Source organism: Pyxicephalus adspersus, chromosome 10, assembly GCF_032062135.1.
Source record: "Pyxicephalus adspersus chromosome 10, UCB_Pads_2.0, whole genome shotgun sequence".
Classification (NCBI taxonomy): Eukaryota; Metazoa; Chordata; class Amphibia; order Anura; family Pyxicephalidae; genus Pyxicephalus; species Pyxicephalus adspersus.
Genome location: NC_092867.1, coordinates 21,102,184 through 21,125,033, shown reverse-complemented (window position 1 = coordinate 21,125,033; position 22,850 = coordinate 21,102,184). Strand labels below are relative to the sequence as shown.

The window sequence follows — 22,850 nt, the reverse complement described above, 5'->3', positions numbered from 1 at the left end:
CCTCTGGTGAACTACAGCACATCTGATCTGGTCAATGTGTGTTGACAATGAATTTCAAAGTGGCTTAACCTATGTGCCATTTATTGTGCTTTCACAATGCACAGGCAATGGCTGCACCAACAATACATTTTATATTACATGAAAATATTAATCCAAACTTGTGAACTGGCAGCTCTTTCACGGCAAAATATTCTTTAATCACTGAATAAAGTCAAATAATATTCTTACAATTTTTCTTGTAATTATACAGCTATCTAAAAGCATTAGGTTATTAAAATAGAACAGATGTTGTGGCATCATGTTACAAGGTGTCAAAAGTCAATATGCCATGGTGATTATGGTAGGGACATTAGATTGTGAGCTCCTTTGAGGGACAGTTAGTGACACAACTATGGACTCTGTACAGCGCTGCGTAATATGATGGCGCTATATAAATACTGTATAATAATAATAATAATAATAATAATAATTATGTCTTATCAATGAAATGACGTTATTATAATTAGAAGTAAAATGGTGAAGGAAACAAGCATGAATAGACCACACTACACATCCTGGTCCATTTGTGGTTTAACATGTTATCTTAATCTTATTGTTTAACCAGAAGACGAACAATAAAAGTGAATATAAAAAATAAATTAATTATATGAACAAGGAGGTATCTTCAAATTCCCAATCTCTTTAATGCTTTGGTTTAATAACATTATTTGAGGATGCAGTTGATCCCATTGTTCTATTTGTGATCACTGTATGCAACCTATTGGTCATTTATATTTAGTGGAAACAAAATTATCAGTTTCCTAGCAGATCAAATGAAGATAAAATATCCAGGTGCCAAAGTAGCTGATAACACTTTAAGTATATCTGTAACCAGAAAGGATATAGGCTACGTATACACGTCAGATTATTCTAGGCTAATATGAGCCGCAGTACTGATCTCGGAAGAGAATCTGACACATGAATAGCAGCCCCCTGATGTCGTTCATGGATACATCTTGGAAGATCCATGAACGAGAGAAATAATGACCACAATGGAAGTGAAGAGGAGAGCGCACAGTGGGGTGCTGCTTGCTAGTTCTCCCTCCTTCCCTCTCCATAAGCCAGAATGGCTCTGTATGTACAGCACTCGTTCATTCGTCTTTCAGTTGTTTGTTGTTGAAAACGATCGTAAAAGATCCTTTCCAATGACAAAAATCTAGTGTGTGTATAAAGGTACTGATTCTTGCACTGCAAAGGTTGTATTATTTACTATTATAGACAATGTCTACAACTACCAGAATAATGGTAAGAATATTTGTTAGCTACTTTCTTCCCATAATTGCTCTCCAGCCTAAAGTACATAAATACAAATAGATCTACTAGTACCAAATGCAAGCACTTTAGCTTTTAGTGTTATCCAGAAAATAAAATACTTACTTTCAATGGGGAATGATGCAACATTGCTCTTTACCTATTACAAGCAGCCAATGTACTTTATTTTTTAACACACCAGACTTGCAGAGTGTATTTTGGGTGGTTGTTGGGCAAGTTGTACAAATAATATCAATCCATACTAACCTCCTGGAGTAAAGTGAGCTGTGATGAGATCTGCTGAACACTGCACTCGTGTATGGAGTATGGTCCGGCCTCCTCTCCCTTCACATAATAGGATGACAGATCTTCTACAGTGCCAGGGTAACACGGCCGAGGTAAAGCTGCCGATATTGTATACTGCTTATCCCTTTGATTGGTTATTTGCAGTCCATTACCTCTGGAGAGTTTCCAGTTAAAACTCTACAACAAAACACAAAATTGGTAAAGTTTCATTTCAAGCACCAGCTACTACCACATGAATATATCCTATAAATGGGAACATGACTTTCATACATGATGATGTTTGGCCTCAGTGCCAATATCTAGAGAGCCTTGCCTTAATCTTAAACAAAAAACTATCCATAATGGAACTACCAATGCTATGACCTCCTTTAAATACATCTTGCATTTTCTGAGAGTATCTGCTCAGGTGTAGCAGCTTTCTAAATAAAAGTAAACTGTAAAACTCTGAGGCATCTAGAATGAATTTAGCTGATTCAAACTGAAAGTTCAATTGGGAAATATTGCTACGGCAATTGCAAGCTTTTAACCTTGTAGCAGCAGTTTGGAAAATACCCTTTTCTGTCCCAACATGACTGTGCACAAAGCCAGCTCTATAAAGACAGAGATTGATTATTCTGGGGTAAAGGAACATAAGTGGCACGCAGAGAGCTCTGAACTCATCCTAATAAAAGCCATTGGTTTGAATTCTAAAACGGATTGTGATCCATGTTTTTACACACCTACTTTTTTCATCTACTATTAGGACTTAGAAAAATCAGATAATGTTTTTGATCACATTTATAGAAAAATATAGAACATTTTAAAGGGATTATAAACTTTAAGGCACTACTGTAGGTGTGGTTGTCATATACCCACATGTTTTTGGCCATAAAGATACAAGTCCATCTGAATAAAACTAACTGCTACTAGAGATGCAACAAATTGGATAAATGAGAACCTTCATAGGCAATGCTTTGAATCGTTTTTTTTTTTTTTACATGGAACACTACACTTTTGTGAGTTTCTATAGTTCAGAAAAATAGTAACAAAATTAAAATAGAACAGTGTCAGACTTCCTGTACAGAGGCGAGACACTGGTTAGCCGAAACTGAATTTAATAGGCACCATGCATCATCACCTTTTCTGACACTATGAATCTTAGTAAAACCAACAGCTTTTGGCTGTTGGCCATTTTAATAACAAATTACACATCAGTGAGATTAATAACTTCATATGTGTTCAGGGAAAAATCTCCCCAGGTTGATCATTTTACCACCAGTCTGAATTTTCTGCTCGTATACACTACTAAATATAATAATAGATCTTTTTCATTACCCTTTACCATATTGCACCATAATCCACAGTTTTTAATAAGTTTTAATTCATTACCTTTATTAAAAAAAATCCTATTAATAAGTGGTAAGAAAAAAACAAATTTATACATGTATTTGCAATCCTAAGTATATAGTGATCAGGACATTTGTTCTTCCTGCATTCCTGCTTGCAGTGCTAAAAGTGGCTGGTGTTTTACTGCTTCTTTTCAAAATGCAAGTCTAAGTCTACCAAAACACTCACTGGGTTGGAGTCTGTACGATTTTTTTATAATAATCCCCCAGCAGCAGTCTCAAAAGAAAAAACTTGTTGCTGCAATACACACTCTGGCAATGTCTTCTGCTGTAATTCATTTCCACCACTAGATGGCCTCAGTCTTGCAGAATGAATGATAGGGGGTCCAGAGGACCTTGTATGTACTGTAAGTCACAAGGCATCCTGCACTCACATACAAAGAAGCAGCAGTAGTGTTGGCATAAATGCCCACCGCTGCAGATCTCAACTGGACTGAGAGTAGGGAGTTGTACAATAGGATTTGCCCTTTAGGGAAAAGAAAGAATACCTATGCTAAGAGCTTTCACTAGTGACTACTGCATTTGTTTGTACATTTAAAGCCAAACTAGAATTGTTAAGTAAAAGCAAATACCTTCCACACTGCTGAGCCCACTTTCAATTTAGTCCAAGGTTGGAGAAATAGTAATACCTAAGTTATTCCTTACACCCCTGATCTTCTGGGAACATAGACCAGGCTCTAGCCATCCTCCCGATCAAAGTAAAACTTACCACATTGTATGTAATGAGAGCAGAAAGTCCGAGACTGGCAGCACAGTGAGGAGAAGCAGCTTTGGGGGCACTGTTAGGATGTAATTTTTAACTTACTTTAGGTGTACATTTTAGTTTGCTATCCATATCTGTACATCGATTTAAAGCCCACAAAGTTCCCATATAACTACTTGGCCGGTTTTTTTAAAGCTCTCCAAGCCTGGAGATGATACTCTTTCATCAGTGAAGCTGGGTGATCCAGCAAACATGGAATAAGTCTGGGTCAAGGACTGAAAATATTTGCTAACAAATATCAAATTACTTTTAGGAAATCCATTGCAGATTTGCTGGATCACCCAGCTTCACTGAAAATACTACAATAGCAAACACTGCCATAACAATATAATTCTCAATGAACCAAAACAAACCTTCCTGGTTATGGTATCCTCAGAAAACTTGGTGCAGAGTGAATGTAAAGATTTGGTGTCGTCCTTTTTCTCAGGAGAAGAGATGGTGTATTTTTTATTTGTTAGCTCATGCAGCATTGATACCAGGTGTTCACCACGCTCGTCTTTTGGAAGACTCTAAAAAGGAATAAAACATTTTTAAAATGATTAGCTGTAGCAACCACAAAAGGTGGATGTATTCAATCAGCTTCTTTTATACCTTCACAGATTCCCTAAAGAATATTAGAACCCTCATACTACTGTCTGATTACTTCATCAGAAGAAATAACTAACAGGAGGAGCTGGCATACGTAATTTCACCAGCAAGCAGTACTGAAGGTAAAACTGTCAATCATAGCGCAGAAAATCTTGGTATGCTTTTTTGTGTTACAGCTAAAGAATATAGAGGTCTACTTCAACAAGATTTGAAAAACATATACTATTTGGAAAAGAACTGTATAGTATTTCAGCTAACAAGGTAAAACTCAATGAACAGTAACAAGACTTTTTGTTTTGCCAAATGTCATACCCGTGCTATAAAAAGTTTTAGAATACAAAAATATAATAAATCATGCATTCTGCATACAATCCTATCCACAGTAATATTTTTTGAAAAATAATGGAAAAATAGGAGGAGTTAAGAAAATTATTGTCCTTATAGAGACACAGTCGCTTACCTATTCAGCTTACTTGGTGTAGATTGTTACAGTAGGAATGCAGTGAGGGAGCACTGAAGGTGTCCAGGACTCAAATACTACAAAGATGGGGCTTTTTCAGTATTTCTAAAGGCTGAATCTGAAATTCTGTAATGTGTGGATGTCAACGTCCCATGCTCACTGTTCCCAGGAGCTTGTGTAAATATCTCACAACAGGGATGCTATAAGAACACAGCAAGTAGCATACAAGAACTGGGCCAGCACTTTGGTAAATATCCAAGTTGCAGATGGGAAATCAAAAGCCAAAACCATGCCTCCATAGAGACAAGAAAGTTTGTGGTAAGTGTCCTCTATGTCTACAGAAGGCAGAAGATTCCTCTAGTAAAGGAAGGAGACAGCTGATGGGTTGTTTTTTTTGTGGAAATTCTGAACATTAGTGCAGGCATTCAAATCAAAGATATGGTGACGTCACCTTTGGGTTTGGTAATGATGAACAGAAGCAAACGGTGATAGGCACCGTGGGCCAGTAGACCAAAAAAGGTTAGGTGGAAATATGACAATCCTGTTTATTATTATTAATATTATTATTATTAATTTGGTAGTCTTGAAAATATTACCTTGTGCACTCAAGCTTCTGAAATCGAAATTTGAATTGTATGCAATAATTAAACATGCAAACACTTTGGAGAACCCACTTTCCTTTATACAAGGAAGATTTATATGAGAATTTGCCAGACTTTGAGCAAGAACTTGTGGGTAGACTGGAAGCCTAACATCTTGGCGTGGAAGGTGCCAGTGGAGAAGTTCTTTACATTGCAAACAATATGAGGCATGCCGGTAGTAGGAGAGGCTAATGCTGGGCTGGCCTACAGTTTATTGCAATTTTCAATGCTTCTCTAGGTGGCAATATAACCTGTAAGTGAAAGACTTCCTCCAAGGATGAAAAAGAAACCAAGAGTCAACCCATGGATGTTGGGTACCTTGCAGGCATGACGTTAAGCATCTATACTCATCCTTAGTGCGTTCTCCCTGCATTTGCATGGGTTTCTCCCCACATCCCAAAAACATGCAGTTAGGTTAAATGGCTTTCCCTAAAAAATTCACCTTGTTAATGATTTTGGTAAGAACAATAGATTGTGAGCCCCCTTGACATGACTTACGGCGTCGTCATAAGCGATGCGTAACATCAACGTTATAGAAATACAAGAAAGTATAAAATGATCTGCAGACCCATGATTCAGCCCACAATGTAGTAAACCAAACCATACAAAACTGGATAGAAAGAAAAATAGGAGTCTAAAAATACAGATATGAAAGTTGTAGATACAGCACATCCTAGATTTTTTAGTTAAAAAAAAAAAAAACTCACCTGGGAGTTGCTCAGATCTTCTACCTTGTCTAACAAGTTTGGATTCACAGAGAAGTCAATGTGCCAGCAGTCTTCGAGCCACGTTTGCAACAGGATAAGTGATCGATGGTAGATTTTTGTATTCAAACAGAATAGGTCGGTATCTTCCCTGGGGGCACACAAAACCATATGATTATAGTAGAAGAGCAAACAAAAATGGACCTAATTTAGCCGTACCACACCACTGTCAACTGCAAATGTCATGAGATCCAATGAATTGTGACAATATCTAAGACTTAAACAACTGAAAGTTTACTGACAGGGCATTGGAGGTCTAATAATGCAAGGAATATTCTGATTATTATGTGGACTGTTATTTAGCAGTTGCAAAAAAAATGACACAGATTTTAAAGAACTAAGATCTGCATGAATAGGGTATACTTCCTCTAAAAGATAAAGCGGAATACTATTTGCAACACAACTAGCACAGGAAATGCAATGTACAAAATAATATTTCACAGTCTTACCACAGATAAAACAAGTAGGCTACAAGCTTTCAGGTATCAGGTGAGTGGATATAAGTAATTAGTACCTTGGCATGGTGGTATTAATACGGTCAATAAGGAAGTGCAGCAAATCTTCCTGGGAACAGAAATATCGGAAGGTGTAGAGAAATTGCTGCACATAGCCATCCAGAACAGCATTCCTGTAACACAAATGGAGGCAAGGGACACTATAAATAAATACTGTGTTTATATGTGATATGTTAGCATGTTTATCCATGATTTTCAATTTACTTTCTTCAGTCATAAAAATTCAATGACATTTCCTTAAAGCATAATACAATATACCATATTCGGATACATCAGTGTGGTGGAATACAGCTAACAATCATCTAAAGGTCTTTATTTAGTATACAAGAACAGTGTTACGCACATGGAACAAAATGATGCATAGGTGCTCATTTACCTGGCAAGTGATGCTGATAGATACATCTGCATATTTTTATAATTAAACAGTATTTATACAGCCCCAACATTAGTAGGACTGTAGCGGTGTACATTTAATAGGCATTTGAAGCAAGCCGACCTTATTTCTCTGCCCATATCATGTACACTCTGGCCCTGATTTGTTTAAGCTCTCCAAGGCTGGAGAGAATATGTTTTCATCAGTGAAGCTGGGTGATCGAGCAAACCTGCAATGGATTTCTTCAAAGACATTTGCTATTTGCTAGAAAATGTTTTGAATCCTGGAGCAGATCCATTCCAGGTTTGCTGGTTCACCCAGCTTCACCGATGAAAGTGTATTCCTTCCAGCTATAATAAATCAGGCTCTGTATAAACCAGTTGCCCATATAATGGCTGGAACTTACATTTATGCAACTACAAAGGTAGTCCCAGTGAAAATCTGCATCACAGATTACAACATTGTTTGCAACAGGCCTTGAAGAGTATCTAAACCCAAGAATGAAATATATATATCAACTTACCAATTCTTAGATTTGGCAGCTGCGTTAGTTATATTTGAGCTTTTATGGTGCATCTGGGTGTTTTGCTAATAACACACTTCCTGTTCTAGGGTGACAACACTCACTGTAGCATTGGATACCCTAGGATATGGCTACAAAAGAACTTGCTCTTTCTTCTTCTTAGCATAGAGATGAGCAGTCTCTTGTCTAGGGATGGATAGCAAACAATAAGAATGTAGCATAGACAAGAGAATAGGAAAAAGGATGCTCCGATGATTCTTGGAAGGGTTTTTTTTTGTTTGCAAAACAGACACTGATTGAAGTAGCAAAAAATATAAAGATTTTTTTGTCTTTAGGTTATACAGAAAATAAAATTTTTATTTTTATAAAGACAAACAAGAAAGCTTTGAATGACCTGAAAAACATCAAACATATGTTTATCTTAATATTAATATTAATTTAGAAATTTAATTTAAGAAATGTAAAAAAATTACAGGTGTATACCGGTATAAGGGCTAACCTACTACAGATTCTATGCATTGTGTGGTCCCTTATTGTAATCTTTCTGTCCTTCTTCTGGGTAAAAAGAGGATTTGCCAATGCCACAACAAAATGTGTAATTTCAGATGTGGCTTCTTGTGGTATAACTGCATGAAAACCATTTCTAAAGGATAAAAAACTTGTGATCTGCTGGTTAATAATAACAACATGAAGTGCTCAGCTGGGCTGCAGTTTTGGGGACTTGACAACAGGAAACAAGCCACATAAAATCAAATTTAGAGGTGACAAAAGTGGAGATTCATAAGATGCCATTCTACTATACTGTCATTCTTACCCCCAATGTGAAAAGTAATTAGTGACCATCATCTATGGATGATCCAGAGAATAAGATGTGAAATGGAACACAGCAGGTTGTTCAGATGTGAAATAGTAAAGCATATGGACAGTGCCCCTGGCTGCCCTGCAGTGAGCCTTTTATAAAAGCATTGGTGCACTCATACAAAGTAATATTTTGCAGATTAGTAGTCATTAGATATAGTGGTCACATTAGGTTTCCCTTTTTAAGGTTTGGCTTTTTTATTGACACCTGGTGATTCAAAAAATCACACACTTCCTTCCTAAAGGGGCCACAATCATGCTATATCTATGGAGCAGCCATGGTTGTCACCCAAGCTAGACTACAAACACAAACATGGATCAGTATTTTCCCCAGAATTTTTTTAAGCAGGGTGGAAAGAATCTGTAGGCAGTTGGCAGCCCCTGTATTAAATCATGTTTCTAAGCAGTGTTTCCAACATGGTTCTGAAGTTCTACGTTTTAACAGCATCTGCAGGTCCCAGCTGTTACTTTGAACAGCTGGGGAGCAGTAGCAATGAAAGAAGAACAGGACGTACTACATATACCATATTTACTTTGATGAGGTGTTTTGGGGCGAACATAGAATAACAAAGTTGCACTGCTGGATAAATGTATTTTCAGTCATTGAAATGCATAGCAGGGAAACAAACATATGCAGAACATCTCTGCAACACATGTACGTTCCCATGTTTTTTTTTTTTTTTTATTTACCAACATCACAAGTACAGCAAAATACTTGTTGGTCTGCCACAAAGATGAATAAAAGTAAGATACAAATTGTGCTCCTTCAACCAAAAAGCAATAGAAATGACCGGCAAACTGCACATGATTAGCTAGTACAGGACAAGACTTTAAAGATATGTCACTAGAAACTGCTGTCCTTAAAACATTACTGGTTTCCAGCAATTACTTAGTGCACAATAAAAGTGCCTGTTATCTGCAAATTCAATTTAGTTATCTTTCATTACTTCTAGCTCCCTGCAAATGCAATTTTTGTATTTGTATTTTAGATTCATAAAGACATTTTAATTGGGTACATAATGTTCTCTGGTACCTAAAACAGTACCTGGGTCAGTAATGTGATAAAGAAACTTAATCATAATTGCAAGTTTGTGTTAAAATTATTCCAGAACACAGACAAGCAATAAAGCACCTTTGTTATTATATATTATATGTATGTGTTGTGTTGTGTGTGCGCACATATATCCTTAATTTTGCACTTTATTGTCTTTTTTTTCTAGCCTTTATACATATCACCCTTTAAAGAAGGATCGAATAACTGTCCATAGAACTGTGGGTTACTTGACTTACAAACTGAAGATTAAGACTGGATGTCAATTGTTCTAATGGTTTCAAACAGTTTTGGTCTGAAGAAAATCTTTTTTTATGGCAATTATGTGTACTTCCATTTTGCTATATATAGGATAACGTTGGGTACACACATTCAATATTTGTCTTTGGAAAGGATCTTTCACAATCCTTTCCAACAACAAAAGACTTAACAATGCATGAACATGCGCTGTACATGTGGCCTAACTTTAACATGTTAAACAGTGGTTAATAAAGTTCTGCTATTTTTATTTTTATCTGTTTTTATATTAAATCATTATATATAATGTGTAACTTGTGCCACTTTAAAATGCCATTGTCCTCAAATTGTTTTTATTGTTGTATTGTCCTAATGATCTATTACATATTTATTATACTCAAGAATAAGGCCCTGTTTTAAGTTTTTCAGTGATGACCCTTTCATCAGTGAAGCTGGGTAATCTAGCAAACCTGGAATGGATGTTGTCCTGGTTTTAAAACATTTGCTAACAAATAGCAAAATACTTAAATGTATTCCTGGTTTGCTGGATCACCAAGATTAACACTAATTAAAGTGTATCCTCTCCAGCCCAGGGGAGCTTTAAAAATATCAGCCCTCTAAGAATCAATCGAGTCTCTTCTTAACTGATGAATCTTTCAAATATAGCTCTGTAGAACAAGCCTACACATAGTAATATAAGAAGCCACTGCTGAAACAATGTTAGTATTCTCACTTCTTTCAACACTGAAAATTGTTTTCTGTATCCATAACTGAAACAAGTAAGGAATAGATTTATTTGTAACTTGAAGCAGACCTGCAGTAAAGGTAAGCCAACAATCCAAGAGGTGTTCCAGCTTGCAGGTTTTTGGATGTGTTGTCCCGGCTATGGCCTCGGTCATTATAAATTAGAAGGAAGGCGTCATCCTCTGAAGAGCTCAGTGACTTTTGACTTGCAAGGTTTGCCACTGTAGGAAGGTCACGCGGCTCAACTCCCCATTGTTCTGCATAGGAAACCTTTTGCACAAAGGAGATGGTTAAATCCATGATTGATAATAAAAATACAGCCATAAGATTCTGAGAATTAGTTTTTTTCCAACATTCCATAAATCAACTTTCTAGCTTAATAATTGTGAAATGAATGATTCTAAATCAGCGTTCAGTTGCAGAACATTTCCACTCACTTTTGTACTCATCAAGTTAAAACAAGATTACCTGCAGTAATTTTTTGGCCAGTTCAAGGAATTGCACCTTGGATTTCATTTCTTCCAAATGACCTTTAAGCTTGGGTAGCATTTCTTTTACATCAGAACCTGAAGGAGAAAAAAAATCATATTACTTTTTATCAATCCCGTCCTGAAAATGCTGAAGCAGTGCTTGTCCGGGCTTGCACAGGCTTGCACAGACGGCAGAGCATTGCCACTTCAAATGATCTTTCATGATCACTGCAGTGATGAATAAACAAGCATTGTACACACAATGCTGTTCTGTTCAATGCAGAAGGGAGGACAAGCGAGTGACACCCTTTTGTGCTCTCCTCCTCCATAGTGGTAGTTCCCAATCAGTTCATCAATCTGTCATTGCCAATAAACGTCAGATTTTCAACAAAGACATAACTGTTTATCTCAGTTTATTATCTAAATGTACTAAGTGTTTTAGCAACACTATAAAGCTACCCAAGTACATAGCCAAAACAAACTGCTAGTAGGACTTGTGGACGGGTTTGACTTACACCATCCTAAAGTTAGAGGCGTAAGAAAGGTGAGGGCTGCAGAAGCAAAGTTAGTACTCTTCAGACTTCTTCCTTTGTAGAATCTTTTGTTTACCAACCAAGAATTACCCACTAGAAGTTGGCCTTTCAGAACCTTATGAAAAAGGTTAGGCACAGACAAGTCCCATTTTAAATGGGATCTCTGTGTCATAACAAGCAATATAAACTGTTGATCACTTATTACCACTGTTTTAAAGAGGAACTGAACTAAGCAAGTTAGGCTAAAAAAATAGAGAGGGCAAGTTTCCAGCTTAATCTGTATGTCTTCTTCCAGTTTATCTTTCCCCATTACTGACTTACCAAGCTTTGTTCTGTATGGAGGCAGCCATATTCGTAGAGAGAGGGCATTTTAGAGTATCTTACATTAACAGTAGTGACATTTCCAAATATCACACTACACAGCTACGAGTCTGTAGGCACAGGATTACCTTCACACCTTTATATATCAGGAGGTTCATTGCTATGTTTTAGAAGGAGTTTTGGTCAAAAAGGTAGATTTTGCAGCAGACTGCTTAGGAACAAGTTATATTTCCAAATAATCTCTATAACTATGCTAATTTTCACCTTTTGAGGATAGGTCCACTTTAACCCCTACGTTACCAGATTGTCATATCACTTCCATGTAATAACGGATGACCCCAAGTACATAGCTAAGAATTCCTGGCCAGGATGCTATCTGCAAGGAGTTTGTATGTTCTCCCTCTGTCTGTGTGGGTTTCCTCCGGGTACTCTGGTTCCCTCCAATATCCCAACTTCCCATGCAGTTAGGTTGTCTTTCCCTTAAAATCATCCTTGGAATATGTTAATGACACATGATCATGACAACAGATTGTGAGCCCTTTTGAGGGACAGTTAGTGATATGGCAATGGACTTTGTAAAGCGCTACGTAATATGTTGGCGCTATTTAAATACCGGCTAATAATAATAATAATGCCAGTGTGTATCACATACCCTGGCTCCTCCTTAGTGATGCATAATAAGAATTATGACAAGGTAAAGCATTTTAATCTATACTTCATGTCTGAATAACCTTCAGTTTTTTTTCGTTTTCTTCAGTCCTGATACAAAGAATTATCATAATATACAAAGTCCCTTTACCTTTATTTTTCCTTCCTTTCTGCATTAGATTTTGGTAGAGCTTAATGGTTTTCCTGTAATTCTTTGTTTCAATCACAAGCTGCTGTTCAAGTTCCTGGAAAGAAATTACATTTTTATTTTCAGATTTAAATAAAAAGCAGTGTAACTAATATATGGCTGTAAAAGGTTTTACCTCCCTGGAAACAAATTACAGTATTCAGTCTATAATTATTCATACTGTATACCATCTACAGCTGACCTGGAACAAGCATGCAGCTAGTGAAATTACATAAAAATCACAACTCGTGATCTGCAAGCTTATTCTCATCAAACACATTAGATGAGCATAGCAATGAGAAACCTGGCAATGTTAGAGAAGTAGGTGTACGTAGAAGTAGCAGCAATGGCAACCCCCTCATCTTTTCAATTTTTCAGCTCTGCCCATCTCTCAAAGACATTTTGGTGTTGTGACATACTTACTTCTGACTTTAATTTTTGATTTTCAAGTGAATATATGGACAACAGTTTTGATTCAAATAGTATAGGGAAGTACTGAAACCCATTTTACTTTTTTTGGGAGTTTATGATCTGTTGGGGGATGGGGGGGGGGGTCCCTACATTTCCTGTCCTGGAAAAACAACAGGAAATTAGAAGAAATCTTCCCAAAGCGAGGGAAATTGCCATAGATAGATAGCTGTCACAGTAACAGATGTCCCCAGTGCACTAGGATTTTTCTCACTGGTAACAGCAGTCATTAGGAAAGAAAGAAGGATGACTCTCTCTGGTGGACATCTGTAAGATTCTAAGAGGGGTTGTTCTCATACATACATATATATATATATATATATATATAATAACTTTACAGACTCCCTTGCTTGCCTTTTTTAAAGATCAAGAAAGAAAATTTATTGCTGCTGAAATCCCTAAATATATGAAAAGACTGACAGTGATTCAACCAAGCCAAACTGAATCATTAATTAAAATATAACTTGCAACAATATTATTTTATTATTAAAACGTGAAATAAGTCACACTAGGAAAACTGCATAGCACAGTACTTTTAATTTTCATGCCACAACATGCTTTAAGAAAGAACAGAATTATTAGCATTTTATTTGACATTTACAATCTTACCAGCCGTTTGGCTTCTATGCTCTTAGAACACTTCTCCTTCTGTCTTCCAAGTATGCTGACATAATGTTGGACATCAGGATCAAACAACTCAGACCCAAAAAATGCACTTGACCAGCCTGAACCACACTTGTACACCTCAGATGGAGAAACGGACATATTCTCCCGCTGATTCACCAACGACAACTCGTTGGCGTCTTCATTGTCTTCGGTGAAATCGGGACTTGTACACAAACTGTTACAATCAGAGAAGACTCCGTACATAAATTCCTCTTCATTCTCTGCTGGTGCTTGAGGGCTTTGTGGTTGTTGATCCTTTTCAGTGGTCTGTGGTTGGAAATCAGTCATTTCTGTCTCATCAAATGAAGTGTGACTCTCCGTGCCAGACGCCACCTGCGTCTCAGAACCTTTAAAGCCAAGATGGAAAGGTCATGTGTAGGAGATTTCACACTGTGCATTCTTAAAAGGCCCAAAATACCACTAAATGACACATTAAACACTTGTCACTGATATTTTCAATATGTCAAAATTTAAAACAAATGTATATACAGCTCTTTAGAGAGAAATTATCGCCTATTGTTTTTTTTAGATATGCATGTAAAAGATCAGCATTATGTAAATATAATAAATATGTATAGTATATTCAAATTCGTGTTGCTATGGATGATTTAAAAGTCTATATGTACAATCAGGCATGTCCAAAGTTTCCACCGGTCCGCAGCCTCGATCATAAAATGAATATTATGCGGCCCGCCAGCACTGACCATAGTATAAAATACACGAGTACAAAAAAGCTATTTTATATTTCATTGGAGTTGATCAACCCCCTTGCAATTATCAGCCCGCTACTCGGCAGGCGTAATCGGCAGGACAGGAGTCCCAAACATCATTATAGTGGGCATGTGCTGTGGGGGACCCATACTGACCAGGCCCACTCTGATTCCAAGAACTTGCTCAGCACAGAGCCCGCACCGACACCGGACACTGCACTGACCATGCACAAGGAATCCCCCACATCACCCTGGTGGGCGTGTGCTGTGTGGAACCCACGCAGACCACGCCCACACCAACCCTGGTAAGTGGTGTGCCCCCACACATTTTCACCTCACCAAATCTGGCTTACTTTACAAAAAGTTTAGACACCCCTGATGTACACGGAGTGAGCTATCTTTACCCACTTGAAGCATCAGCTGTACTTCTTGCTTTGCAGTGCTTCATAACAGATTTACTTTACTGCTCCCTATAAAAATGTCTAGGAATCAGGGAACTCACTGAAAACAAACCTGTGTGGTTGACATCTAAGTAATATACGAAAAAAATCTATCTTCTACTAGCTAATGTACAACCATCCACATTTATTAAAATACAAAAAAGTAACAAGCAAGTATGTAAAAATGTGCCATACTATCACATCTGCCTGACTTCAAAACTAAATACAGATTGTACCACTTGGTCTATCCATCATCACATCTCCCTCTTAAATATAGAATGCAAAGATCCTGGCCTAGAAACTTAATAGATATAGAAGTAAACTAATAGGGAATGATCAGGCGGATTTAATGCTAACCATGAAGCTGGAGATGTACGTCTTTTAATTCATCTTACACAAATAACTAAAACAAAAGTGCCTTTTCTAATATTCTTGGCCCTAAACAATTAAAAAGGCCACTGACATCATCATCTAGTCTTAAATATATATTTTTTGTGGTTCAAACCCCCCTATACAGAGCAATAGACATTTATATTATATTTAGAGGGGAATTCGACAGAGTTGGCCTCTGAACTATTTAGCTGCACATGGAATCACATGGTGTTATCAAACACAAATTTAGCAGGATACCACCATAAACTCTGCTTGTTTACCACCAAAAAAAATCTTACGTGTAACATTTACCACTGATTCGCTAATTGAACTTACTGGCTGGAAACTTTTGGTACTGTCCCAAGTCCTTCTGTACTTTAAATCAGCAGTAGCCAAACGGTGGTCTGTGAGAAAATTTTGGTGGTCCGTGGCTCTGGCCAGTGCGCCCTTCCCCCCAGCAGGAACAGAAGGACCCTGTTGGGGGGGCGCACCAGCCAGTGGCACGAACCATGTCCCTCATACAGATCACAGGCTCAGGGAAGTGGGCGGGTTGTGTCCCAGGCTCATAACTGCGATGGGAGAGTGGGCAGGTTCTGGCATCATGATGTCACTCTGGGGGAAGTTTCTTCCCTTTTGAGTGACGCACATATCCCTGCACATGCACGGTCCAAAGTCCGTGTATTTAGTGGTACAAAGGTACGAAAAAGTTGACGATCACTGCTTTAAATGGTGCATTCTGGGGAGGATTTTATATGTAACCCTCCCCAAAATGTACCAATAAATTACAAAGGGGTTAATGGAAACCTTATATGAGTTGTGTTTTACCTTTACAGAAAATCACAGCAGAGCAAGTTGAGAAGATAAAAATGTTTCTCCCATGATGTAAAACAATTTTTACCACATTTTACTCTACATGTAATGGATAAAATTGACATGGTATTTTAGGAGTGGTATAAATGGGATTTGCATAGAAAGAATAATGATACTACGAAGGCTGCCATTGCTGGGTTCTTGGTTGTCATGATGATCCAATGCTCAAGTTGATCAGTATACAAATTAGCAGATCAGGAGTTACAACCTAGTTCTGGTTTATTCAACAGAAAACAGAGCTTATGGCCCACTGGTTGAGGGATGCTTCTACCAATTCTCACTGACCTAACAGTTGAACATTCAATTTCATTGTGTTTCTCTCTACCTGCCAAAAGGTTAATCGCAGGAGTCTCTTCAACCCCTTTAGAGGGCGGATGCTGCGGCTGCGCCTCTTGTTCTGTAATAGCCGGACTGGTTGTAGTTTTGCATTCATCTGATATATTGTTCTGCTCATTTGTGGTCAGCTTTTCATGTTTTCTCTGTTTTCTTGCTTTCTTCGGAATCCTTTTTAGAAGCTGTGAAGGTTCATTATCCTGGGAAGAATCGATCACAGCTCTTCTGTAAAATGGGAAAGAGACAGTGAAGTGTGAATAGTACAGTAGAATATGTTCTATTAAGCGTTTTTAAACCAGAACAACATTATCAGGCAAGTATTAAATATTTTCGTGTACATGTTTATTCCCAGTTGTGTTATACCTGTAATCATTATGGTGCATATACTTGTGCAGTGGGGTTATTTTTGTTCGATTATTGCATTGCAAGTACCAGTTGTGTAGTTTCAGGGCACACACTCTTTCAACTCCAGGCAATGTTTTATTTTCACAACACAATAAAACCACATCTGCCTGCCAGATACTGGCTTAGGTTGAAGCTGAACTCCAGGAAGATTAGAAAAAAAAGTTTGAAATTAACCAATTACCTATGTTTTTATATATGAATGTTTTATGTAAGTGCCTTTCTATTAAGCCTCTTAGCAACCTTTACATACATATAGAATGTAAATACTTACCTCTCCTGTCGCTCCACTCCCCTCCCATCATGACAGTAGGACAGGTGAAACCAAATCTTCAAATAGTGACAACATCCTGTGTCCCTCACAAGGCTTAATGGTTTTTCCCACTGACTGCTTTTGGTACTAAAGGGCAGAGGTGATGGAAGGATAGGCTGACGGAATAAATGAGCACTGCTGAAGATACAGAAGATCAATACTCCTGGAAGAATCTTTTTTTATATATTTTTTATTTAGTTGAAGCTAATGATTTTTCTTGATTATATTGGTGTTCAAGCAGTACAGGGTGACAAAAAAGCATTTACATTTTATCAGGTCTACTTGATAAAATTCCTTGCTTTATGTCAATTAAACTGTCACTACATACAAAAAAATGATTTTAATATATCAAAAGCATCTGATTGTATTGACCTCTTCTCCACACCACGTGTAAGCTGGTATCCCATCATTGTTTAGGATCAGGATAAGAACCCAGGCATACTTATAGTCGGTTCAGAAGTATGTCTCTATAACAATTGGAAGTTTAAACCCTTATTTAACAATAAATAATTCATATATTTTAATCTTTATGTTTTTATTTAAAGGGGATATTTATTCCTAGCTCCCTAAGCTCACAAATGTGTGTGTGCTTGACAAATGTTCCTGTATGGCAGTAGTCCCCAGACTGAGTCTTTATGCTTGCTTTTGACCAGCCATTTAAGTACCATTTCTCTGACTCATAACAATGGGCACACAATTTTTTCAAATAAACCATTAATGGGTCCCTATTCTGCTAACCAATGATAGGCACTATTCCTTTCACCATCACCAATGATGTGCACAATTCTGTCCACAGATACAAAAGACATGAACAATTCCTTCTGACATCTCCAATGGGAACAACTCCTTCCATTGAAACCAAAAGTGTGGCTATATTTCTTTCACAGACACCAAGGCATGGGACACCATTCCTCCCATTGATAACAACTATGGGGTACCGTTTCTTCAGTTGACACCAAGGATGGGGAATAGTTCCACCTCTAAATGACCACGGGCTTGATGTCATAGGAACTGGGGTTCTTGGGATTGGGGGACATAAACCAGAGGCTACTAGGAAACCAATGACCTATATATAACTGGCAAGTAGCCCACTGATTATATATGGAGGTATATACTAGAACAGTGGTCTCCAACCAGTGGTCCGTGGCTCTGGCTGGTGCGCCCCCCAGCAGGCTTAGGAGAAGGACAGCTGCGGATCATAACTCCTGTACGAAATGAAGGCTCAGAGCAGTGGGCAGGTTGTGTTCTAAGGCCACAACCCTCCCACTCTGCCATCGCAGGCTCAGACCTGCGATGGGAGAATGGACGGCTTCTTGCATCATGACATCACTATGGGTGAAGTTTCTTCCTCTTTGAGTCACATGCGCGGTCCGGTGCCCGTAAGTTTACTGGTCCGTAGGCCTGAAAAGGTTGGCGACCACTTTACTAGAATATACCATAGTTAAGGGATAACAGATATAAATAAGAAAAGCAAAGATTTACAGAACAGTATACAGCTTTGAAACGTTGTTTTTGAAACAGTTATTGAATTAAGTACAGAACTAAAGGATATTCATCATTTTATTTGCATTTCCCCAAATAGCAACAGTGAGAATGTTCCTGACTTATCTTAGTGACAAGATAATATTTCCTATTCAGTGCTTTGTTTCCTGCTCTTTCTGATTTCTCTCTGTCTAATGACGCGACCACATGTTGCTATTGTATGCAGAAGCAAGTAGATTGTCTTTTTTCGTTATGCCTAGCCTGTGTAACTCCTTATTAGCTACCTTTAAAAAGGACATTTAAAGCCAAACTCTATCTTTACCTTTAGTCTTACGCTGTAAAACCTACTCTGATTTCACCGCACGCAACTAGACTCATACAGCGAGTGGTAGAAGATGGAGATAGAATCTGCCTTTTTTCCCGGCTGAATGACATCCAACATCATCTGTTTATCTGTCCCTAGCCCACATCTTTCATTTTTTGGATTTCCCTTCTGTCAATCATATATACTCAGTATTGCATGTGGATGTTACCTAGGACAGTTGGCACGTAAAGGAAGTCTACTTAGTAACTCCCACTCCTCCCCCATGAAGTCCTAAAAAAATTAGAATCAGGGTGCTGTAATGTCTTCAGAAAGCTATGTAGAACATTCCACCATCACCACCCACCAATCATAATCTGCCTACGCTGCACAAAGAAGACAGAGACCCACTTATAAGGTCATTGGGGTCTAAAAAGAAGATCATAAAAGTGGAAAAGGTTTATTTAAAAATATAATTAGAACATTGATTGGGAGTAAAACTTTAGCTTTAAATGTATTTATTTGGCAGGTGCTGTTCCAAGTAATTTAAATCCTCACTTTCAGGTTCTAATTTCAAAGTTACACACACATACATACCTGGTAGGAGGGGGTGATTTCCCATTAATAATCTTGTACAGGTTTTCCAGAAGACTTTCTTCCCAATAGAGATCACAGAACTTCTCACAAACGGCGCTGCAGAATGTAGCGTGCTGAAGACCCTTCAAAGCAAATATATATTCCCCTGCACAGGAAAAAATATGGACTGGTCAGTGGATAACAAAGTAAATACAACTTTAAACTTGGAGAATTCATATACAGTATATCTGAATGGCCTAGTGTGCTCTGTATTGGGGGAATTGTGCAATAAGGTAACATTAAAGAAGAGCTATTGAGAGACTTAGTGGTCAATGCTAATGTTCCCATCAAAAATAATTTTAGAAAGACCCAAGGTAGAGGGGAACTGCACCAACTGCTTAACTAGTAAAGTATGTGAAGAACAATATTTTTTTTTTTAATAAAAAGCACAATTTTTTTTCTGAAGGATGACATCACATTACAGCACTGATCCCCTTCTTTAGGCATGTCATAAATCAAGAACTTTCCCAGCAGGATTACCACTAATTATTCAAATAACATCTTTACATTTTAATGCTGGGGATGTTGGGGGTTGTTGGTTAGACTTACATTACATTAGGTCAAACTAAATTAAAATAAAACTAATAAATAGTTAATATCTTGATCTGAGAATTAGGAATTTTTTTACTGCAACAAAGTGAGTTTTATTAAAAATTCAGTTAATACAGCACAACAGCAAATAAAATATGAGACAGCTGTGTTCTCAATAACAAAAGCTCAGAAGTTTGCCTTATCGACTTAATCGGTTAATGACTGTACAGCTTGATATACCGCATTTAATCAGCTTGTCGTCCCTAAAAATTAAAACCTACCCAAATATTACAGTAAACAAATGTGCTTGGGAGTCCCAATCCAAAGTGACTTACTGAGCCCAAAGTGAAATCTATCATTTAGGTTTTAATATCATCATTTCTATGGTAAAAGAGAATTCACTCAATATTTCTTCTATATTAAATTTCACCATTGAGTATATGGATTCTCAGGAAACCGGGAGGTATCAAAGAATATTTTGGCTTGGTTCACCCACAAGAGACAAATTATTTCTTCCACAACACTACTATGTGAAGATCGAAACAGGAAAAAGAACACAAATAAATTGGCAGCAATGTGTCAGTATAGGCGGTTGTGCATTATCTAGTATCCTCCCATTTGGGGAAATGTTCTTCCTGAGAAAAGGATATTACTAATTTACAGTAGAAACATTTACACTTCAATTTTGAATGTCAAAAAAAAAACGTCTTTTAGAAGAAAAAGCTGCAGACTACTACATACCACTTTTTATGCTACCGCTTTGTTTGTAAAGGTTCCCATTAGATCGAATACACTCGGCCATCCTGCCAGTGACAAACACATGTAACAATGCAATGCAAACCTGTTTACTGTGCAATGGGAATAGATCTGGTCTCTGCACTTTGCCCCAATTCCTGTTTACAGTTTCTGTGCTACACAATTTACAGATGGGCATTTCTTCTATTCTTGGAGCGCATGGATTCCTGGACAACGCCTCATGTAATTCCATTGATGGCTTTGCACTAACCAACACTTGCTTTGTAAGCTTTTACTTGTTCAATTTATATTTTGTTGGACCTTGGGAAGAATCTACCCTTTGTCCCCTATGTCTATCGAGTCCCAACATATGCTTGTTTTTGCCCACTTCGGGCTCCCTGAACCCCCACCCAGTTTGGTGAAAATAACGCATTTAAGGCTTTGCACTAAACTTGAAAAGTTGGCAGGTAGCTTTTAAAAGGTTAACATAAAAATAATAAAAAGGTTAAATGACAATACCATGTACATGTTAAATGGCAAAGCCTCTGAAAAGTCATCTAGTTAAAATTCAGAGATTAGTCGGATTCCTATAAAAATTTTTTTACCAACAAAAACAGTATTTTGTGTCACAATCAACTTCCCAAAAATCACTAGGCTGTGTCTAATGATAGGCCTACAGGGGGTCGTAAAAATGGCACATAGGGGAAGGTTCATGAGGTTGGAAAAGACACCATTGTTTGAAAGAAAATCGGAGTGGGAGCAGCAATGTAAGGGATCGGGATTGTGGATAGTCACCATTGGGCCTCCCCAATTATCTTCCTGCACTAAGTGATTACATGCATCCATTATACATTCTTGCAAATGTGGGCAATATTATTGTTACACTAGATGTTAATCAGAGCCCAACTGTAAGGCAGTATAAGTTACATACTGATATAATTTTTTTTAATGTGCCCCATCAGCTAGGTATTGCACCCATATCACTCCCACCCAAACTGAAGCTGCCAATGTGATACTCCACAGCATACACACATCACAATACTCTGACAATGTAAAGGAATTAATGGTAAAGTAGATCAATACACAACCAATTCAGAAAGTTGATCAGAACTATTCACATACCCATTGCAATGTCTTCAACACCATTTTCTAAGTAGCCATCAAATGCAAATTCATCATGTAAGAGTTGGATCACTTTCTGCAGTGGAGTAGATGTCTCCTTTCTAGTCTCCCCATTCACAACAGTGTCAGGTAATGGTTTACTTGACTGGTTATCCTGCAAACTCTGGGTATTATCAGGATTTCCATTAGGTGTTCTATTAGCGGTTGGTAGTGTATCCACATCATTGTCATACTTCTCAAAGTCCTTATTATCAATGTTGTTGTTCCTAATGATCTCTAATGCTGGAGAATTAAATGTCTTTGGGCTTTGGGATACAGGATCAGCCTCCAGAGACACACTTGGTATATGATCTGGAATACTAAGATGCACCCGTACTAGGGTGAGGTTACCAGTCTTAGGGTCTTGTTTTAAGAGATAATTGTTTACAATTGGACTGTTGGTCAGGGTTGAAGAGTTTGAAGAAATGGACGATGCTACTGAGGGAACTTTTTCTTTGCGATCGGCAGGGGAATCCGTGAAACTGGAATTCAGATTATGGGAAGTTCTTGAAGCTCTGCTAGAAGATTTACTCATGTGACCTAATTTATCTTCCTCTATACGGTTCTCTATATCAGATACACTAATATCTTCTTCTGTAATTCCTGGATCTTTCATGCTGACACTTTGTTTGGGGGACAATTTCTGACTTTCAACTTCATTGCTGGAAGACAAGATACATATGTTTAAACTAAACACAAGGTATTCAAATAATGTTTTTTGCAGCTCAGCATTTTTGACATGTTAAAGGAGCGTTTAGGTAGGTGAGTATGTT

General features: G+C 37.7%; 1 protein-coding gene across 1 annotated transcript in view; it reads right to left on the bottom strand.

Annotated features, from left to right (window-relative positions):
• The window catches only part of KNDC1 (kinase non-catalytic C-lobe domain containing 1), a 68,188-nt gene that overhangs the window by 12,274 nt on the left and 33,064 nt on the right, over window positions 1-22,850 (bottom strand). Inside the window, exons 14-24 of the mRNA XM_072424863.1 lie at window positions 22,039-22,739; window positions 19,612-19,756; window positions 16,509-16,741; window positions 13,735-14,138; window positions 12,622-12,715; window positions 10,967-11,064; window positions 10,569-10,768; window positions 6,712-6,825; window positions 6,141-6,288; window positions 4,098-4,253; window positions 1,558-1,773 (exon numbers count right to left, since the gene is read on the bottom strand). Coding sequence (XP_072280964.1) covers window positions 1,558-1,773; window positions 4,098-4,253; window positions 6,141-6,288; window positions 6,712-6,825; window positions 10,569-10,768; window positions 10,967-11,064; window positions 12,622-12,715; window positions 13,735-14,138; window positions 16,509-16,741; window positions 19,612-19,756; window positions 22,039-22,739 — 2,509 coding nt within the window. The remainder of the gene's footprint in view (window positions 1-1,557; window positions 1,774-4,097; window positions 4,254-6,140; window positions 6,289-6,711; window positions 6,826-10,568; window positions 10,769-10,966; window positions 11,065-12,621; window positions 12,716-13,734; window positions 14,139-16,508; window positions 16,742-19,611; window positions 19,757-22,038; window positions 22,740-22,850) is intronic.